The sequence below is a fragment of the Nelusetta ayraudi genome, unplaced genomic scaffold (assembly GCF_046127955.1).
Source record: "Nelusetta ayraudi isolate G7.1 ecotype Tasmania unplaced genomic scaffold, CSIRO-AGI_Nayr_v1 ptg000074l, whole genome shotgun sequence".
Taxonomy (NCBI): Eukaryota; Metazoa; Chordata; class Actinopteri; order Tetraodontiformes; family Monacanthidae; genus Nelusetta; species Nelusetta ayraudi.
The window spans coordinates 224,492-246,513 of NW_027466124.1; the positions used below are offsets into that span (position 1 = coordinate 224,492).

At 40.4% G+C, this 22,022-nt stretch overlaps 1 protein-coding gene and 1 long non-coding RNA gene across 2 annotated transcripts; both read right to left on the minus strand.

The window, feature by feature from the left end:
• Positions 1 to 272: 272 nt before the first annotated feature.
• On the minus strand, positions 273 to 19,474 carry LOC142899568 (uncharacterized). The gene is made up of 23 exons (XM_076043212.1): positions 19,410 to 19,474; positions 18,863 to 18,967; positions 17,984 to 18,379; positions 17,398 to 17,730; positions 15,289 to 15,567; positions 14,278 to 14,383; positions 14,083 to 14,195; positions 12,101 to 12,121; positions 11,118 to 11,519; positions 10,661 to 10,969; positions 9,765 to 10,082; positions 9,277 to 9,534; positions 8,250 to 8,366; positions 8,096 to 8,207; positions 7,355 to 7,424; positions 6,671 to 6,934; positions 4,387 to 4,438; positions 3,883 to 4,002; positions 3,755 to 3,778; positions 2,989 to 3,132; positions 2,774 to 2,882; positions 2,409 to 2,490; positions 273 to 2,192 (listed from the first exon to the last, which is right to left on the minus strand). Exons 2-23 carry the CDS (start codon positions 18,903 to 18,905, stop codon positions 1,917 to 1,919), a joined length of 3,948 nt encoding a protein of 1,315 aa, XP_075899327.1. The 5' UTR covers positions 18,906 to 18,967; positions 19,410 to 19,474; the 3' UTR covers positions 273 to 1,916.
• Positions 4,702 to 6,643, minus strand: LOC142899589 (uncharacterized). Its single transcript, XR_012928788.1, has 2 exons — positions 5,380 to 6,643; positions 4,702 to 4,731 (listed from the first exon to the last, which is right to left on the minus strand). It is a non-coding gene; the product is annotated as an uncharacterized LOC142899589 (long non-coding RNA).
• Positions 19,475 to 22,022: the final 2,548 nt, after the last annotated feature.

Consider the following 22,022-nt stretch of genomic DNA (forward strand, 5'->3'; position numbering starts at 1 on the left):
CTGTGGGGGGGAAGCAGCCTCTGACTCAGACTGTTTTCTTCCCAGTTGTCTGAAACGGATGCGTCCTGCCGCTCTGAAGCAGGAGCTGCTCCAGCGTCAATCGGTCGCGTCTATTTAAGGCGTCCAGTCAGCACAGCGTTCTAATCCCGTTAGCGTGGCCTTAATCCTCCATCACTTTGTGCAATGTACGCGAGCTCGAACGTGACCGTGGCCATCCAATTACCTTCATACACTGAATTAGTCTTTGTGAAGCAGTGAAAACGCAACGCGTATTTTGATTGAAGCATGTTTTACTGAGACTTACTCAGATTTACTTAAAAAAAAACATCCAAATGTATACACATCGTCAGAGTTGCAGTGAGGTCAGGTGCATTAAAACGTGTCAATTTTCTGTCTGTCTACAGAGCTGGCTGGAAGGTGAAGGTGGACATCAAATCTCTGCGGTAATTACTGCTTTATTCCTGACTCAAGTGCAGACTTCATGCCAAAAATGGCCACCACGCGTGTATTTTTCCGCCATGTCTTTGCTCAGCCAGCCACACAGGCAAAGAAAAAGAAGAAGTAAAACAAAAGAAAAAAAGCAATATATGTCTAAAAATACTCTCGAAGTGTCAAGCATGATCAACTTCTGCAACAAAGTGCGAGCGGTAGGTTAAAAAACACTTATAAAAGTAGGTTTCAATTTTTTGTTTGCTTTTTTTCTTCTTTTTTTTTCCTGCAAAGTACAAGTTTTCAGTCCTGATCAACACTTAATGTGACATTCACATTCACAAAAGCACAAACATTTTTGTTTCCCCTTGAAGGAGGTGCTACTGAGTACATGGCGAGGCGTGCTGCAGAGTCTTGCATTTTCTCCCCTGTCTTCACCGTGAGCTGTTTCAGGGGTTATTTCAAGCGTACAACTTCCTGTGGGTTTGACAGCTGAGGTTCAGCTCATCTCTTTCATCAGTCTTTTTTCAACCAGTTTCTCACGTACATTACACGTAAACAGTCCGCCTGTAAGGAAGCCGTTTCTTGCCGAAACACAAAGTTCCAAAATGCTCTTTGTCAAGCGTCAGATCACAACAGTTGTTGTTATTTTTTTTTCCCCCTTTTCTTTTCCTGTTGTACACAGCGAGAGACGTGTCTCAGATGAGAAGAGAAGTGAGGTTGCAACCGAGAGAGGAAGAAAGGTGAAGAAAACAAGAAGCCGCAGCAAACTGTGTAAAACATTGCATTTCAAACACATTGCATGTACACTAAATTAAAACTACATCAAGTTGCCAGTAGAGCCTAAACTAAACCACACATGAAAACCATCTTTTTTAAAAACAATCTTTTACAAATTGCTCTCAGTGAGGCCACACTGTCTTTATTCAAAGACAACTTTTGAATTGTGCGCGACATTTCACCATTTTTTCTTCTCTTTTCTGTATTTTTTCTTAACTGATAATAGAAAAGACAAGAATAATCCACATGGAGGCTGCTTAGGGTGAGTGTGAACCCCTGTGAATGTTTTGTGTCATACACAACAACACAAACTCTTTTGGTGCTCCTTTGACAAACAAAAACATTAAATTACAGGCAAACAAACTTTGTACCACATTAGCATTTATCTTCTCCAATTTAGAATTTCTAAACTTAAATAATTCATTACCTTTTTTTTATTTCACGATTCCAACGTTTGCTGCCTCGTAATTATTTTCATTTTTCTCTGACAGCTGTGTACATTTATTTAGTAGCCATTTGTTGTTTGTTTGTCAGACAGCTGTTTAGGTCTTTGTTTTACAGCTGTTCACTTGAATATTTCTCAGATTTGGAGACGATTTCTTGTAAGTGACTTGTTGCCATCATCACTGCACCTGGACCCCGATGTGACCGTCCTGTCCTCTTTCTGTTTCCACTCTTCACTTCTCCTTCTCGATTCCCGCCTCCGCCTACTGCTTCTCCTCCAACTCCACCTCCACCTCCACCTCCATCTCCATCTCCATCTCCATCTCCATCTCCATCTCCATCTCTTCCTCCACCTGCACCTCCTCCTCCTCTGCGGTGTCCCCCAGACCTTCTTCTGTCCCCTCCTTCTGCAGCTCGGCGTACTCCGTCTCGGTGGCTTCCGGCTTGTCTTTGGCGCCCGCCGGAGACTTCCTGCTCCAGCGGGAGAAGTCGATGGCCGAGTATTCCACCTCTCTGGGCTCCACCGGCTGGATGTCCACCTGTCGAGTGCAAAGACCCAAGTGGACAAGCAGAGGTCGCAGTCAGTCGTTTGGAGCCGTAACAGTGAGCAGAGTGCCAGTGATTTCTTTCCTTTTTTTTTTTTTTCAACTCTATAGATCTTTGTGCACGTTTCAATGCGACTTAAAGTGCGCTGTTGATTGCTGTGTTGTGATGGTGGGTAGTAGGTGGTGTGGTGATGATGAAGATGATGATACCAGTGGAAGCGCATGCGGCGTCGTCATCTCGCCACTGTCACCACTGTCGCCAATCTCAAACCTCTTTCGCCGTTGTTTTTTTCTAGGGCGAACCACAGAGAAAAAATAGAAAAAACTGAAATGCCGCTGAATTAAAGAACCGCCAATTGCATTTAGAAACAATTGCAACTTTTAACAACCAGTGAAATCATCTTAAATGATACAATTATGAAGTCATCATGGTCAGATGCAATCTCCTTTAAAGTGAACTTTTCCCTTCTGATTTTGCAAAATGGGCAATTTATTTTGGCCATTTTCTATTTACAATGTTTCATTTCAACAACTTAACACCCAACTCCTACTGCACAGTTGTGTTTGATGCGCACCTGCAACACCTTCTGTCACAACAGCAGACGAGGGCCGAGAGAAGGACGCCGGTGAAAAAGGCAACATAAACCAGTGGCTGTTTCAAAAACTCCCAAACCTGGAGCAGACCTGGAGGAGACCAGGTTAGCAAGTTGGCATGTTAGCATGTTAGCATGTTAGCATGTTAGCGTGACAGCGAACAGGAAGTCACGCTGAGAAAATGGGATGTGTTCACCTTCCCACATACTGGAGTTGGGCACATAACTGCAGATGATGGAGTTGTTCCGTATTATGCAGTTGATGGTGCCTGATATTTGGCACTCATCAGTGGCGTTCTTGCAAACAAAGGCTTCAGAACTGCCCGAGATTGTAGGCGTGACTGTAAACAGAAGGATAAAAAAATTTAAAACAACGGCAGCAGCAGCAACAAAAAGACTGGACAACGAAGACGCTGTTTCACTGCCTTTAGATCAGAGATCAATGGCAAACTTCTTGTGTTCAATGTTGCGCCTGATTGTGCAGAAGGACCACTGATCACATTGGGAGCAGATTCATTAGACTTCCAGCCCAGAGGCCCAAAGGTCGGCTGCAGATGTTCATATTTCTCATACAATGCAACAGTTAAAAAAAAAAAATCCATGACAACTAAAACCTAAAATGGCTAATTCATTTAATCAAGTGGAAATTAAAAACAGATTCAAAATCAAATTAAAAAAAAAAAAAAATTCAAAAAATTGTTTTCAGCAAGGCTGTCCAGTTTTCATTGAAAGCTATAAGCTTACACATTAAGGAGCCCTGCATGTGGAGATCTTCTCACTCCAATGTGCTCAGAGAAACTTTCACACTTAAAGGCCAAACTTCCCAAAGAGAGCCAGTTACAAGGTCCTGAGTGTCAGGGTAATGAATTGGCTTTGGCTGGATTTGACTTTCTGAGAAGAAAAAAAAAAGTATTTTTTAAATAACTGCAAGAAGTTGAAATTAATCAAAAAAAAATGTTTTACCTTCTTTTCTCTCCTCTGGGTCACCTGTAATTGTAGATGGAGAAAATTCATGGCAAAAATAAGACAAAACACTGTTTTCATTAGGCTGCCATTTTAAGTGACCGACAACAACCTTGATGTGACCTTACTTGCGACGCTGTCTTGATAATGTAGTACGGCCCAGATGAGGAGCAGCGTCCCGGCTGAGTTCATGACGACGGTGGAGAGTCTCTGCGCTCCACAGCAGCAACGTCCTTTCAGAGAGTTTTCTGCTCAAATGTTTGACAAGTGAAACTTGACCAAAAACAGCGACACGGCTGAATGAACATTTTTGAATGAAAGAGTGACGCCTATTGAACTTAAACTTGCATGCTCCCGGAAAAGAAAGAAAGAAAGAAAATTCTTCTCATATATAGAAAAATAACAGCAGCAACAAAAAAAAAAGAAATTAACCAAAGTACAAGATTTTTTTTTTTTTCTTTCTTCTATTTTGTATTGAGCTAATAGAATTCAGACATTAGCAAGGAGATCATTTCTGCTGTTTCCATTATGAGTTTATTACCACAATTGTACAATAATAATAATAATAATAATAATAATGATAATGAAAATAAAAGCAACACAAAAATTACAGAATTGAATGAGTTGTTTACCTTGTCTGTTTTCATCTACTTCTCTTGGCGATGTGCGATGTGTGTGTCTTAACTTTGAACTCATTCTTCCTCATTTTGTTCTGTTCTTCTTCCCCCTTTGGGAGACCACGAGGCACCAGGAAGCTCATTTTCAAGCCGCTGGTGTCGCTTCATTGTGGTGCCGTCATGTCTATCAATGACAACCAAGGCATAGCAGCGAGACCTTAAGCTGAGGTGGTGGTTCCGCGCTGGGTCATTTTTGAAGGAATATGAAACAAAAACTGAATATTTTCACTTAATTTGATGACTTGAGAGTGAAACAAGGACAAGGGCAAACTACGTTAACAATACTTTACTTTTTTTTTTCTTAATCTTTGTTACGGGCCCCAAAACAAGAAATGGCTCGGGGGACCTGTAGCAGAAAAGGAGACAGAACCAGACCGCAATTTGGTAACGCAAAGTATTTTATTTGTATCTGAACAAAAACCCCAACCCCCTGGACAGGTGAAAAGTGTCAACTCAGAAAAACCAAAAAGGGCTGTGGGCGCCGGCCAAACGAAACAAAAGAGGGAAAACGGACAAGGCCAGCCCACACAGGGCCGTAGGACCCCGTCCGAGTCCCGGCTATTCAGTTTAACCTGAAGGCTCTCCAAAACCTGCAACAAAGTTAAACCAAATCCGAAAATAGGACTACCGGTCAGCCACAACCCAAACTAACACAAAAAAGAACACATGGGTCCTATTAACTCAAGTGTGAGATCACCTGTCGGTGGGGAGAAGAGGGAAAAAGATTAAATTAACAATGCAAAATGCGTGCGACCTGGACGCCTCCGATGGTCGCGGCGTGTGCCCGACCAAGTGCCGAGATGCACTCCTGAGGGGGCGCGCAAGAGAGAGCGAGCCCGCCCTGCTCTCGCTCCTTTTATAGTCCCCTCCTGAGCACCAATTGCACGCTGGTGCTCACTGGGACTGGGGAGGAGCGAACAGGGAAGGAGTGGTCGGGCTGCACGTAACAATCTTAAACAGCAAATAACAGGCGTTCTTTAATATTAAAATTAATGGGTGTATTCGATCAATGATGTTTATTATGCCTTCGTCAATGATAGACGTCGCTGTCTCTTCTTTCAATTCAAGGGTTCTTCTTATCTCTAGATGGTCTCACTTTGACATGTTTCGGCGGAGCTTCCGCCTGCTTCAGAAGTGTCACGTTGGTCAGCGGGTGTTATCCATAAAACTAGAACTGTTATACATAACACCAGCTGATGAACGCGTCACAGGCACCATCGTCTGACACTTCTGAAGAAGGTGGAAGCTCCGCCGAAACATGTCAAGGTGAGACCATCTAGAGATAAGAAGAACCCTTGAATTGAGAGAAGACACAGTGCTGTCTAGTTGGTATATTGGTTTATTTCAAGCAGCAGTCCATAGTAAAAAAAAAAAAAAAAAAAAAGAATTAGAAAATGTCAATTCATAACAACCACAAATCAACTTTAGTAGTTATAATGTCAAATATAACGGCCGATTGGTTGATAGATCAATAGAAAATCTAAAAGGACACAAAGGGGACACTGTGACGCTTTTCCCCTCCCTGAAGTCTAATGGGTTCATCTTTAAGAGATCAGTTACATTTGGTTTAACAGGTGCAGTCTGTGAAGGTCCATGATTTATCGGTAATAGTCGAATGTCCTGCCCATCAATACAGTTTGTGTGAGTTCCTAATTACTGTAGAGTAAAAGCAGTTTGGTTTTCCTAAACCACAGAACTGTTCTTTGGCCTATACATCTCGCAGGTAGTCGCATCGTAATGACGGATGTCTTGCCTGACTGGGACTTTGCAAGTTTTGCCAACGAGGCAAACAAACAAAGGGTTGAATGAAGGTGTTTTCTCAGGAACCTCATACTGAGATGGAGGACTCGTGCGTGCTTCTTGATTGCAAAGACCACCGCAGCTCACTGACACTCACTTGACAGAGCTGCAATCTGAAATGTGATCACGAGGTGACACAATTTGATACTTTCAACGTCAAAACTATCAGCACAGAATTTTCCGGGCCTGGGTTTGGCCTTATGGAAGCTCACTAGCAGCCTGCAGAGAGGAGAGAGCGGCAGCAGCAGCAGCAGCAGCAGCAGCAGCAGCAGCAGCAGCAGCAGCAGCAGCAGCAGCAGCAGCGTCCTCACAGCTGCTCCAGTGCGTCCTTCACGCTGGAGTACACCGACTCTTCCTCTCTGCCCTCCTCCCCCGCCCCGCCTCCCACTGTCTCTTTCTCCTCCTCCTCCTCCTCCTCCTCCTCCTCCTCCTCCTCCACCTCCTTGGCGTCGTCCTCCCCACGGCCACTTCCTGCCGTTGTGTCTTTCTTCTCCCTCTTGACCTCGGCGTACTCCGTCTCTGCCGTCTCTTGCTTCTTCACCGACCTCCTGGGATGGTTTATCAACGCAGAGAAGTCGATGCTGGCGTACTCGAGTTCCTTTGGCTCCCCGTTCAGGCGGAGGACGGCGGTCTTGCCTGCCGCATGTGTCCCTCCTCCAGCTCGTTCTTGGTGGCCGTCTTCTACGGCGAGCGTCAGATCCATCTGACAGGTGGAGCGAAAAAGGACAGGATTCACTTAGCGGCTTGCCGAAATCTTGAATGTCCCAGTGTTCAATTTGTTGCCTGTAACCTTAAAAATCTTTTTAAATAAAAACCTCTAGCAGCACAAACTTAAACGCTCTATAAAAAATAAATAATGATTAAAAGGATAATAATAAATAATAATAATGATGATGGGATACCGAGTCACTGAATTCATGGAATTCAGTTTTATACTGAGACTTGCCTCAACTTGATTTTACAGGAATTGTGCAGTAAGTTAAACTGCTGAGCAGCAGGGAAGCTGAGCTTGCTCGAGTTTTTTGATTTTGGCCTCTTTTCTGAAGCTTTTTTTTTAGTTTTTAGACTTTCAAGAGCCACATCTACAACGTTACACAGAATTCTTCATGTGAGTCTCAACTACCAGTGGATCTTCTTGACCGGTCACCATCTCCACGGTGTCCTCAAGATTTCCAGAGCTCCTCTGTTTCGTTCTGTAAACAACGTAACGGAAAATAAAAAGAGTTGGGTTTTTAATCACTGACAAGCAAATCTACGGAAGAGGATTAGGGCCACAAGAAGAGCAAAAAAAAAAATTAAGATAGAATTTTTTTTTTCAAGTTTCCAAAGCGAGAATAAAGTCAAAATTTTGAGATTAAAGTCAAAATTTTACATAAAAAGACAAAATTTCGTGAATAAAATTGAAATTTTGCAATTAACGTGAACAAAGTCAAAATGTGGAGAATAAGGTCGAAAGGCTCTGCACGCAAGTCTAGTGGAGTACTTCCGTTCTTGCCAGTTTCCTGATTGCTGTGGGTGAACCTTGTGGGATACACTTTTTTGGCGGTTTACTTTTAACTGTGGGTAACTGGGTTAACCCACCATCCATCCAGTCTACTCACCAATTTCCACTCTATTTGCGAAATTTCTACTTTATTCACAAAATTTCGTCTTTTTTTGTCGTCAACTTTATTCACGAATTTTCACCTTTCTTTCGTCTCATTTTTTCACAAAATTTTGACTTTATTCACAAAATTTCTACTTAAAACTCGAAATGAAAACTTAAATAGAAATCTGCTTCCTGTAATATTTTTCTCTCTTCTTCTGGCCCTAATCCTCTTTAGGATCTACAAATCAGTTCAGTGGGTCAAAGTAAAAGATTCACCTGTGGCACTTTATGACCAGGCACCATATGATTGTAGAAAGCAGAACCCCTAGCAAAAAGGCAATGATGACCTGCAGCCACTTGATGTTCATCACGTCTTCTGGAAGCTCGTCTGTAGTTATAGAAAGACAAGAATATTTCATTTAGGTCTCACTTATTGCTCGTATCGGCCATTTTATGTAGGGTACCGGAGAGCCCTGGCTAATGCAAAGGCAGGTCAGAACGTCCGACCGGATCGTGCACTTTGAGGTCGGCAAGATTTTTGGAGACCCTGTGGAGACACGAGCGGAAGAGAGGCGCAGATTCGGTTGCTGGATTTGTGAACAGGATTTTTCCTGGATTTTTGAAGTCAAGTAGTGCAGAAAATGAAAGGGCCAGTTCACTTATTACAGAGGCAAAATAGAACCAACAAAAATATTTTTTTTGCAAACTATACAAAATGTACAACATGAGACGGATAATATTGATAACAGCCCAACAGTGATAATAAAAAACAAAAAAATAACAACAAACAAACAAATGTCTGTTGTTCTAAACAGGATCATTATATCCGAGGCTGAAAGGAGAACTTTGGTCAAATTTACATTTGACGCAATCATTTTGGTGGCTGGTGAAAATTATTCTTAAGCTTTTCACATCATGCCAGGGCAGACTCACAAAATCTTTCAATGTTCGAGAGGAAAATGGTATTATGTTTTATTTGAAGCTGAGCATGATATTGAGTGAAGTGACCAAGTAGATAAAAGCCCAATAATGACCCCCCCGCCCCCCCCCCCCCACACACACACACACACACACACACACACACACACATACACGCTAGTTCAGGCAATGACTGTCCGTCCTCAGTTTGATGTCAACTTCCTGAATTCAAAAATGGATGCAAATGTTTCATTTGCTTGGCACAAGCTGTGCAAAAAGTGACAAAATATCTGAAAAAAAATCCCACCCAAACCAAAACAATGATTCAAATGCTGGTTTGTCTTATGGTTTCATCTTTACACCGAGTCTGCTGGCTCACCACAGGATCATCAAGTTGCTATGTGAAAGCCATGCATATTTCTATTTCTATTGCTGGTATATTTCTATTTTTTCTTTCAGTGTTAAGGCCAAGATACTCTTTATAATTTGTTTGCAAAATGATAATAAATGATCTTGAATCTTGGTTCCAGTTTACTCACGGGTCACAGTTACATGAGCAGCCACCGCCACCTTGGTGTTCAGGTGCTGCGCCGTGCAGATGTAGCATCCGGAGTGTCTCGCCATGGCGTCGCGGATGAAAAGCACGGCTGAACCTTTATCGTTCTGGAAGAGCACGGCCGATCCGGATTTAGTCCAGGCGACAGAAGAAGGCGGGAAACTGTCAACGCTGCAGGTCAGATTGAGGGCGTCGCCCTCCTCCACACTGGCGCTGCCGGTGATCACAGGTGTCCTCCAGTCTGCGAGGGACATTTATTTTACCAACAGTAACCATCAGGTACAACTGAACATAAAATTGCACAACTATGCAAGCTAATATATATATATACATATATACATATACATATACATATATATATATTTTTTATTTCAAATATACCCTAGAACAGGAGTAAATTCAAAATAAGTCAAAATATTTGATGTTTTTAATCATTCCAAAGACAACGCAAAGACTCAACATGATACTTACAAATCACACTAACATCAATGATTTTCTCCAGGGTCGTGTTCATGTGTTTCACTCTGCAGGTGTACTGGCCAGAATCTGCAGTCGACACATTAGCGATGGTGTGGTTGGCGGTGCCACTTCCTTCCTGCGGCCCGAGAGAGGCGTCGTCCCAGATGCTGCTGTTCTGCATGCCGCTTTCTGTTGCGTTTGGCTCATTTCTGTCCAGCAAGGTGCTCCACGTGACAACGGAAGGGGGGAAACTTTCAACACTGCAGGTCAGAGACAGAGTTTCGCCCTCCATCACGCTGGTATTCCCCGTGATTCTAACTTCCTGAACATCTGGAAAGGGAAGAAAGATGCGTGTTGGTGTTATTGCACATGCAAGAAAATCCTACTGATAGGCACAAAAAACAAAACAAAAACTTAATTTAAATCATGCGCAAACTAGAGTTGCAGCTTTTGATTGTTTTTGCAATGAACAATCAAAGAAATTGTTTTTGTTCGAATGATTGCTTCAATAAGAAAAAAATCGAATTTGCGTTAACAATTAAAACAGAAATAATACCATTAATATGAGTACAAATGTATAATATAGTCTAGTATAGTGTTGTATAGTTGTGCAGTGATGAAACAATTAACTGAATCAAATCCATTGAAAAAATATTCTGAGATTCGTTTCCTTAATTTTGGTGCCCCTAAACAAAGTAACATATTAAGCTGTTATACTTTTTATTATACTCTTAAAAATCCATAGTTGTAGCTCAAGTACAGTGGAAAAACTAGTGTACTACCAGTGTTTGACGGCACCAAAATCAAGGAGACAAAGATTCAAGAAATTTGTATTCAAATATCTAGTTGACTTGATTTGAGTCGATTGATGGTTTCAGCGCTACAACAAGTGATGGTCATGCACTCACATGTAACATTAAGAACTGCCGTTTCCGCTGCTTTCAGGTCGCCCCTGAAGCTGACCTCGCAGGTGACACTGTTGCCGTGGTTGTCTACTGAGGTGTTGAGTGTCAAAGCTGAGCTGTATCTCTTTGTGACGGGAGTGAGAGTCCCAGTCTCGTCAGCTGTGCTGTAAGAGATGTTTCCTCCGTTTCCTCGCCAGCTCCAAGTGATTTTAGGATCAGATCCAGAGCAGAGACCCGGAGCGGTGCAGATCAACGTGCTCTGCTGTCCCGCCATCAATGTAGGAACTGTCAGCGTGGGCCTCTGGGTCAGACCTGGCAGCATGAGCAGACAGCGAGTGGGAGGAGAACCACGTTCATGGAAACATCTTAAAGAATTGTCGGCCAATAGACAATTAATACATGTTTAATCTTTAAACTGGCTGCCTCAGCCATCTATTAAACTTTTCAAGGCTTTTCATACCTGTCACCTGCAGAGTTACTTTGTCAGCAAATGAATGTTGATTCCAATATCCACCATTAGTGATGCCAACCAGTTTGAACTGATAAGATCCAGAGTCTGACTCAGTGAGATCGTTGATGATGATGCTGCAGTTCTGTTGTGTTTTGTCAGGCTCCAGCAGTGACACTCGCCCTCTGAACCCAGTCTGCACATCCGTGTTGTACTCGTCAGAGTGGAATATTGTGTCTGAAGGTGAACATCTTCTCTGTGACTCACATTTCAACCAAATCATCATTTCTATCTGGCTGAAATGAGCCTGTTTGAAGGAACATGGTATCACGACACAGAGTCCAGCCTCTGCTGTTATTGTTGCTTCATTAAGAGAGACACAGAACATTCCTCTGCAGAATTCTTTTAATGCTCCTGTGAATGAAAATGGGGAAGGATGAAATTTTAACTATGATGAAAGAAATTCACATTCAAACAATACAATAGAAGCCAACTCTCCAAAAACCCAAACTCTCCAATTCAGAATATTTATGAGGTAGCAAACTGTCTTTTATTAAGAGTTGATAAAAGAAAGACAGGAATCGTACAGGATCTAAACTCTTGCTGTTTGGGATTATTTCAGAAAGTCTGAAGGATTTATTTCTGACTGCAATCCAGTCAAACAGCAACTGGTTTTGTTTTTAGCAACAGGTCATCTCAAGTTTACAGTGTTGCAAAAAAGAAAATCTTACCTGTGTCCGCACGGTTACATGTCACAAATGAAAGCAAAGACACCCAGATGAGGACAAACATGCTTGGATCTGAAGAGTCCCGTCAGTCTCCCTCTACACAACAAATGTCTTGCAGTAAAAATACAACACCTCAAAAAAAGGAACCCACCAGAATGAAACTCTTCAGCTGTCATCATTTTTTTTTTTTTCGTAACACAGGATGTTTCCCAGTACTGTTCATTTGGAGAACATCTGAGGCAAGGCTGTGAAAACCAGACTGCTTACCTGAATATTCTAGACCGTTCACTTGAAGAGATCATGAAGTCAAGTTCATGAATTACAAAGCTGAACGTCAGGTTCCTTAAATGTCCCAGTCTTGATCTCACTGTATAGCAAAATAGTAAAATAAAAATATATTTTGTGTCAGCTTGGGTCTTCTAAAACAATCATAAATAATAATGCTCATTACACGAATGAATGTTTTAGAATCTTTCTTTCTCCCTTCACTCGTCTTTCTGCCCTCAAGTGGAGGTTCCTCTCCTCACTTTATAATCCTTCCGTTTTTGTGCAGTTTGAGGAAGTTTCTCCATGCTGAGCCCACTTTGCAAAATGCTGCGACACTAGCGTCGAAAACACTTAATTTGTCCCATTTTAATTCAGTGTCTTTCGAATCCTGTCTGTTGAAATGAAAAACAGCTGTGGGGTCATAGCGCCGTAGGAAGGGAGGAGGTTCATTTATTGCAACCACATTTCTCATCAACTATTGATCACTTGTACAAGTTTATATATATATATATATTTTTTTTTACACACTACTGGTTGCACAATACAACTCAACAGAAAAAAAGAGTGTCCAAAAATAAGCGCTGGTGGAAGTAGGTCACATGACGTTTGTCATCTTCATTTCATTTATTTGGTTTTATTTGTTGTGTTTAGAAATGAAAGTGTGCATTACTTTGGAGTGTTTGGTTTGGAGGGGCGGGGGGTTGCTTCTATTTATCCAGTGATGCCATGAAGCACTAGCACCAATTCATCACGTCACATCCATGGGTGTATCTTAGGAACTGGATACTGGACTTCCAATATGAGGCTGGGCTGATTTTTTCCCCAACACTCTTGAGGTTCTGCAGCCAAAGATCCAATGCAGCCTAAAAAACATGTTTCCTGTAGACTTTACTCCAAATAAAATACATAAACGCCTCTAAAAACGGTTTAAAATCACAACACTCCAAAAATTTTATTTAAAAAAAGTCATATTGTACACTCTCAGGTTTTTTTTTAAAGGTGCCAAAAGTGTAAAGACTCAGATCCACCCAAAACTCACTCAGATGATTGTTATATGTTTCATGTTATAAATGTTATAATTTACACAGATAGAGAGTGAAAGAATGCTAAATCTCAACACGTTCAAAAATGTCAACAAAAAAAAAAGACATACAATGAGTTCTGTTTTTTTGTTTTGTTTTTGTTTTTTTGCTTCAGGTTGACTTAGTCTCAGGTTTTCCCTTTTGCCGAAATGACTGCACTGTGATACATTATATTAATAGTGTTGCTAATGTGCCTACGTACATCTAAGTGAAACGTGGTGCATTGCTGAAACAACAGGCTGCAGTGAAGGAGACTGGAGATTCAAGTCCCTCACAGCGCCAGGACAGCTCCTCTTGAACTTTACCCATCATTTATTCAAGCGAATGCTTGGCGACTGACGACAACTGATGACTTCTGTTTTTTATAAATTGTGATTTAACAAGGTCACAAGTGCAAAATCTCAACTTGTCTGAAAAGGCCAAAATGAGGACAGAGTATTTTGTTTTCTTTTATTTTTGAAAATTGGGTCTCTACTCTCCATTGGTCCAAACTAACAGGGATGGCATTATTTACGATATGAGAGTTTATAATGAAATGAGAAGAAATTGTACATGTAGTGTCACTTACAAGCCTTCGCAAAAAAAAAAAGGTCTTACTATAAACTGACATTTTTTTTTGAGGGGGTCAAAATATTTCGGAACTCAGATGAGGGCCAAAAATCACAGAAATTACTGTTCTATAATGGTTTAGAACAGAAAATGTGGAAATAATGATAATATAAGAAATAATAAAATATCTTATTTTTTTACATATTCACCTGCGCTCAAGCACAACACTGCTGTTTGGCTGATAATTGCAAGCAATTGATTTTTTTTTTTAAAAACAACACAAATTATTTTGTAGATTAATCCAAATATCGAAGCATCTGGACGAGCCGCACTGTCCTCTGAGCCAGCATCACTTCCGTCGTGGGCCAATGACATCATAGTCTGTTGATGGGTCTGATTTCTTCAGAGACATGTAAGTTCTGTCCTCTGGGCTCGGTTCCTCTCTGCTTCTGCTCCCTTTCCTTCTGACAGGAAGGCAGAAGAGACGTCACAGGTCGTTCAAAAGGTTAGAAGTGAATGTGAGCGTATTGTATTGCTGTAACTAACCGTTGGATCAGTACGCAGATCACGCAGATGACAGCCACAAGGAGAGACACAGCGGCGATAACCCAAGGAAGAACCACACTCTGGGTCACACCTTCTGGCACAACACCTAGAAAGAAAAAAAGATATGTATTGAATGTTTAATAGTTTTATTTCTCCCAAGAGGCTACTGTTTCACAAAAACAAATTTAAGTCAATTTTAAAGGTCAGTCCAAAATCAACATAAAAATCGGCATCAGTCAAATACATATTTCAGATATTAATTTGCATGGTTAATTATCCAATAATGAACTCATTCAAATAATAAACAGATTAACTCTTCAAGAAAAAAAATAAGATAAATACACATACAAAAAAATAAGATAACCACAAGTTGTGTGTGTGTGTGTGTGTGTGTGTGTGTGTGTGTGTGTGTTCGTGAGTGGAGGTGTCCAGGGCTTCTTGCTGACATCTTTGACAAGAGTTCTAGAAATACAACCGCTTACAACCGCTTACAACCACGCCCAGGTTTGGTTCTTACAGACTTTGTCTGTACATCCATACATCGGTGTGTTATGAAAGCCAACATCTACACGGGAGGGTAATATTATTGACCACCCCATCAAAGGGGCTAAAATTTTTTGAACACCCAGTTTTTCAATACATGTGCTATAAAAGCAAACCTGAAAATGTATTTCATATTCAAAATGTAGCAAAAGCCTCTAAATAACACTGGTTAATGTTTGATGATGCTAAAATGTATCAATCCTGAAAACATTCAGAAGAATTTTAGGAAAATGTTCCACATTTCTGGGGTGGGGCAACTATGTATATATATATATATATATATATATATATATATATATATATATATATATATATATATATATATATATATATATATGCCCAAACAAAAACCTGTCTACTTTTGAATTAGAGTTTACATATCATAGGTTTGAAACAAAGTTTCCGCATGCCGTCCGGTATATCTGTGTGTGTGTGTGTGTGTGTGTGTGTGTGTGTGTGTGTGTTGACCTGCTGTCGTGGCTGGAGTGACTGTGACGTTGATCTTCTTCTGCTCTTTCCCAGCCTCATTGCGACTGAGGCAATAGACTGTGCTGACGTCTTCTTTCACGGTCAGAGTGACGGTGCTGTTGATGCTGCGGCTGGACACGCCGGACGTGACAAAGTACTCATCGTGGTTCTCCAACAGCGACCACTCGATGGTGGGTAGAGGAAACCCCTCGCTGGTGCAAGTGCAGGTCAGGACATCCAACTGGGACTCGCATTTGGAATACAAGACCTTGGGAGATTCTGCAGACACAAGAGAAAATAGTTTTAGGAATAGTTTTGGGTCAGTTACATCGTTTTTTCTTACGTCTGTGCTTTTGTATCATATTTTCTCTAAAGTTTTCCTTGAAAACAATTCGAAAAAGTTATTTGTAGTTAATGCGCAAGTCCCATTTTGAATTTAGCAGTTGTCTGATTAAGTAAACCAAGAGCGTCTGCGTGAGTTTTTCCCCAATCGTTTCGATGAAACGGTGAAATCTGACGGCTCGGCCTCTGGCTTTCTCTTCTGGTCGTACAATGTCTCCAGTCCTGTTTCTTTTCTGATGGACTTTGGAATCTGTTGCTGTAGTTTCATGAAAAGCCTATGAAAACGGACTTATATGTTTGTTTGTTTTTTTCTTGTCTTTTTCTTTTGCAACATCTGCAGTGTGACGCCATCCCCAGTGAAAACAAGACTGTGCAAGTCTGTGATCCCCATCATGTGAGGTAACACGACTGTTACATTGCGATTGCGCAGACACGCTGTGTGGTGAAAGCGTTTCAATTTCAAATGTTGATGTTCAAAAGTTGGCACCACATTCGCCGCGGTGCATCTTAGGTTTCGATTCCACCTTATGAAAATTCCGCAATTTGACCGCTAGATGGCTGTGCTGAGCCCAGCACTGTTCAACATATAAAATTCAGCGAATCATTACGTCTATGTTGAGGTGGATTTTTGACTAAATTATACAGTAGAAATGGACATGTGTGGTATCATTGTAAAGCATGGGAGCTCTACTATCACAATCAGTTGACATATTTCACAGGAAAATTTTTGTCCTTTTGGGGGGACTCCAAAGTTGACAACTTTGCCATTGACATTATGATATTTTTCATTTTTTCAGGTGGATTATTTCAAAACACTATACAGTAGAAATGGACATGTGAGGTATCGTTGTAAAGCATGGGAGCTCTACTATCACAATCAGTTGACATATTTGTATGGCATTAGGGTTAAGGTTAAGGCTGAAATTAGGGTTAGAATTACGCAAAAGGCTGAAATTAGGGTTAGGGTTTCGGGGGTTCCTCATGGGCTAGGAGCCACAAATTTGACATGGGTATCTCTTAGGGGCTCCTGATGAAAAAGAAAGTGGTCCCACGTCTCTAGGACATAGTTGACTTTTGACCCTCATAGATTTGTATGGCATTAGGGTTAGGGTTAAGGCTGAAATTAGGGTTAGGGTTTCTGGGTTCCTCAGGGGTTAGGGTTAGGTTAGGGTTGGAATTTGGAGAAATCATTTTGATATACATATTTTAATTTGCATTTGGAAGCAGGTTTTGTACTATATACATTGTATAACATCAGCATCATTTTGTCAGAAAATGCTACAGTAAAACATCAGAAAAAATGTAAACAAGAATCTGATGGACTTTGCAGAAAAACATTTTGATTTTGTTTTTTAATTAACATTTGAATTTGCTCATGAAAGGAAGTTTCGTACTGTATGCTGTGTATAACTTCACCATCAGATTATCTCAAAATGGTTGAGTGAAAGAACTTAAATTTCACCACAGAGTGAATTGGGGACACGTAGAACAAGAGTCTGGAAAAGTTTGAGGAAAACATTGTATTCTTATTGTATGATATTTTTTTCATGTTTGTTTTGATATTTTAAAAGAGTGTAGTAAAACATCAACCATATAATGACCGGTATATGTACTTCAACAAAGAACAACAACACTTTGATATTAATTCAAGAGTTTACGAGGTGTTCCTGAATGCACCACGAAGCCGATCCCGAGCTTTACCGTATGAGGCGGTTAGGCGCACACACGATTGTGAAGCGGAGACAACGATGGCACGCGGACACTCACGTGTCACTCTCAGAGTAACTGTCTCCTCCGTGCGGATGCCGTCCAGGAAGCTGACCCTGCAGGTGACCTGGGAGCCGTGGTGTGCGGCGGCTGTGGGTTTGAACGTCAGTCTGGAGCTGTGCTGCTGTGAGACAGCTGCCAGCGTCGCTGTGGAAAAGACAACGATACTTCCGGTGATGCGTAACTCGCCCTTTCCTCCTCCTCCTCCTCCCTTCCACAGCCACTCGATTTTTGGTTTGGAGCCCGAGCAGAGGCCCGGAGCGATGCAGGAGAGCTCGGCCTGCTGTCCTTCTGCCAGGGTTGGGACTGTCACTGCAGGCTTCTGGGTCAGAGCTGGTGGAGAGCAGGATAGATTACATGTCAAGGCATTGCATGTTCTTCTAAACTCCTCTGGCTGGTCACTTGAAATTTTTTTACTTGAAGATAATAATAATAATAATAATAATAATAATAATAATAATAATAATAATAATAATAATAATAATAATAATTCAATTATTATAATTATTCATAACTATTATTGCAGTTTTTATTTTAACATAAATAAAAACTGCAACGTAATGAGACATGCGCAAGCTGTTCGTACCTCTGACGGTGACATTTGCTCTTGTGGAGAATGTGTATCTGTAAGGTTTCCGCATATTGTCGCCGTAGGTATCGACTGAGAGCTGATAGGAACCAGAGTCGGACTCGGTGAGGTCGTTGATGATGATGCTGCAGTTGTTGGAGAATTTATCCAGCAGCGACAGTCGTCCTCTGAAGCCAGCGTAAAGGCTGTGGTCGGCCGAGTTGAATACGACGTCTGAGTCTTGACATCTGCTTTTGCTACGTTGACACTTGGACCAGGCTACACTGTGGGGCATGAAGCCCCGAGGGGAATTTAAATAACACGGTATTACCAGACAGAGTCCGGCCTCGGCTCTTATTTCTCTGTCACTGAGGGTCACACTGTGACCATGTTCAGGGAATGTTTTTGATGTCACTGTTGAAAAACGTACAAGAGAGAGGAAACTGCAAAATTGCAGAGCTTGTAAGGTTTTGACAAAATATCTAAACTCTGAATTTATTCTAAATTAGACTTAAAATGACGCATTTCTGCCGTGACACCTTTACTCCCTTCACAATTTCTCATTTAAAACAATACATGCAACTATGCACAACTAAAATAGAGTTTATAGCCATGTGCACGTTACGTTACAGTGCAGGCACACTCGAATTCTCGTGCACTCTCTCACAGTCACGTTATTAAAAAAAAAAAAAAAAAAGTAACAACAAAACAACATTCTTAGGTTGTAGGTTGTAAAAATGTAATATTTTCAATTTTGTAGCTTTAATTAAAACACCCACACATCCATATTGCCTTGTTAAGTACATCTGAGACTTTATGAAAGTACAACATATTTAAATCGTACCAACATATTCAAAGTAGAATCTTCAAATACCTTTTTTTTAAAGAAATGCATACCTTCCGCAGTGAAGAGCAGACTCACCCACATGAAAACAAACATGTCTCCGTCTCAGCCTCTCCTGCTTCTTCCTCCTCCTAGCTCAACGTATCTAAATGTCAGAGCTTATCATTATTTTTTGACAAATTAATCATAAAAAAAAAAAAAAGGTATTCGGCTTAGAAAATCAACTCGAGCGGCTACGTTAGCAAATATCAACGCTGTGCCGCGGCCATTTCATTTCCAGCCACGTTGTTGACTTATTTCTGCTGCAAGTATCACAACAACAGTCTGACTGAGAGGTTTTCTCGGAATCACTGCGGGACATTGAAGGTCTCCTCCAAATAGGGCTCAGTTCGTCAGCAACCAATCAGTGTTAGTATATCCACCACTAATACACTTTACAAATAATGTACAAAACTGAGTCGTCTGAGTCAAAATGCACAAAACCCTGATAATAGAATAAACATATATTCAAGATATTACTTGTTGAGGAACTGATCATTTATTTAGACATACAGATATATGTATATATGTATGTTTTTGTAAAATACAGAAGAGCTTTACCGTTGTCTGCCTTGTTCCTCTCTTTCCAAACCGACTCTTACGTTAATTGACTCTCTCTCTCTCTCTCTCTCTCTCTCTCTCTCTCTCTTTACTTCTCCTTCACTGTTTCTTCCCCTTATTTTTGCATTTCCGGTGGAGTAACCTCCACTATCACCTGAACCTTGGGTTTTCTTTTTGTTTGGAGAGAATAAAGAAAGAAAAAAATTGCAGTGAGCCAGGCAGGTGACACGATTGACCAGACAATTGCATTAGGAGTTTTTTCATTGATTATTTATTTATGTATGGAACTGAGGACAAAAATGAAATTTGCTTCTGACTTGAAGGGGCCTTCTTTAAAAAAAAAAAAAAAAAAAAAAAAAACACCACTGCAGAATTCCTACTTTCATTATTCAACAGCGCTAATTTGTGGAGAGATTGCAAAAGAAAACAAATAAAAGACTGAATAATAAAACCCTGAACCCATTACAGTGTCAATCATTCATGATGGAAAAAAAACAAAATAACCAAAATGTCCATAATGACTATAATCATCACAAATCAAAGGACATGGAAGTTTTCTTTACAACACACAAGGACTAAAATCTTATTAGACTATATGACACTTTGATCTTCCCAACATGAACCCCTGCGAGGAGTCCAAGGGCAGGAAGTAGTTACTGAAGCTCAGGATATAGGACAGTTAGGAACGCACATAATCAACCCTCCGCCTTGGACTCAACAGAACAGCGTCTTAATAAAAGGAACAGAAAGGGAAATAATAATAGCCAGTGAACAGGCCTGAAAAACAATTGTTTGACTCTTGGGGGAAAAAACACTAATAATAATCTACTGAAGAGAGTGAAAATTTAATAGGATGTCAGACCCCCTCAGCACAAGAGACAAAGCTGCAGCAGAGGCGGACTGAGGTGTATCATCCAAATATAGCTTATGTATATTTGAAAAAAATTTAAAAAAAAATAAAAAATCCAACATGGAACACAACATACAGCTGAATTGTCATTCCTTCCCACAACCGGATCTGGATGATAAAGGACCCTAAAAATACCAACTCCAACGCCTTCATCTAAATGTCAAAACATGTTCATCACTTCAGTCTGCAGCGTGTTTGAATTCTCCAGTCTGAGCTTTTAAAAAAAAGAAAATCAGGCTTTTCTCAGCGTGTTGAGTAGAACGTCTCCCTATGCGGCACCTTCCAAAGATGCCCTCTTGATGTATGTAAGCTTGTAAGTCTCAGCTTCTGACGCTTTGCACGGCCCTTAAGCTTTCTCTTCGTCTCTGCTCTCTCAAGTAGGGTTGCAAAATGCCAAAGTGCAGACGAGCGGCCATTAAGAGGACCGAGCAAGGATATCTTGAAATTCAGGGAATTCAAAGAAATGTTTTAACAAATTCATCCACTCACTTGACTAATCTACTTTAAATTTTCACGCTGCTCTGTGTATTCTCCGTCCCAAACCCAGCTGATATCTAGCACGCTGCCCTCTACAGAAGGCATTATACATACATATAATGGTGAACACATAAATCAGGTTTGTGCATGATATAGTGTGTGAATTATTCTGAGTTTCTGGCTGATCTTTCAGTTTTTCACAATGTCACTTTGCTCCATGACGTCCCTTTTCCATTGGCAACCCTGAGTGCAGGAGAAGTGTCTGCAGCGGACAAAATGAGTTCCAAAAAGTTTCCAGAGAGCTCTGCTGCTTTTGTGACTTTTCTACCTGCATCTGAACATTTATGATTTGGTATTGGCTTGACTAAATTGCCCCTGAACTGATATTAAGACGACCTTCTGTCAAATACATAAATAAATAAATAAATATGTGAGGACACAGGCTCATATCTAGAAGTCAACACTATATATGTATATAATATATATATATATATATATATATATATATATATATATATATATATATATATATATATATAAATATATATATATATATATATATATATGTATATATGTATATATATACATATATGTATATATACATATATGTATGTATATGTATATATATATATATATATATATATGTATATATATATATTTATATTTATATATATATATATATATATATATATATATATATATACATATATATATATATATATATATATATATATACATATATATATATATGTATGCGCTTGCAGTCATGCAGGGAAAGTCACTGTACTTCCATCTCTTTCACCGTCAATAAACATTTCTATTAATATTTATTACCAACAACATCATTATAAAGTTAGACTATTAATGTGCTTTGATATTACACCACAGCTCCATCAAATATCTTTAAACAGCACAACCAACTGGCAAGTCAGCATCACTTTTCTTTTTTTATCCTTTCTTTTTTTGATGCAACTCAGCGGAGAAAATAAGCATCATCGTCTCCCGCTGAGAACGAAGGGATGCTTCCCGACGGTGAGCCCCAGTGATCATCAGTGTTGTCTGACCTCTCAGCCTTTAGCGATTCAAACTCACAAACACACACAAACACACACGCACGCACGCATGCACGCACAAACACACACACACACACACACACACACACACATTGTCTACAAGAGATAAAACACTTTGGCCGCTCAATTGCAAATACGTTGCGTCTGCCAGGC

Bases quoted from the DNA above. Each gene is read 5' to 3' on its own strand.
- LOC142899568 (XM_076043212.1), bottom strand. From the start codon at position 18,905: ATGTTTGTTTTCATGTGGGTGAGTCTGCTCTTCACTGCGGAAG. The intron at 4,439-6,670 runs GTGGAGGAGGAG...ATGAGTTCAAAG, and splicing joins GGGAGGACGACGCCAAGGAG to TTAAGACACACACATCGCAC. The intron at 2,193-2,408 runs GTATCATCATCT...TGCACTCGACAG, and splicing joins CGCCGCATGCGCTTCCACTG to GTGGACATCCAGCCGGTGGA.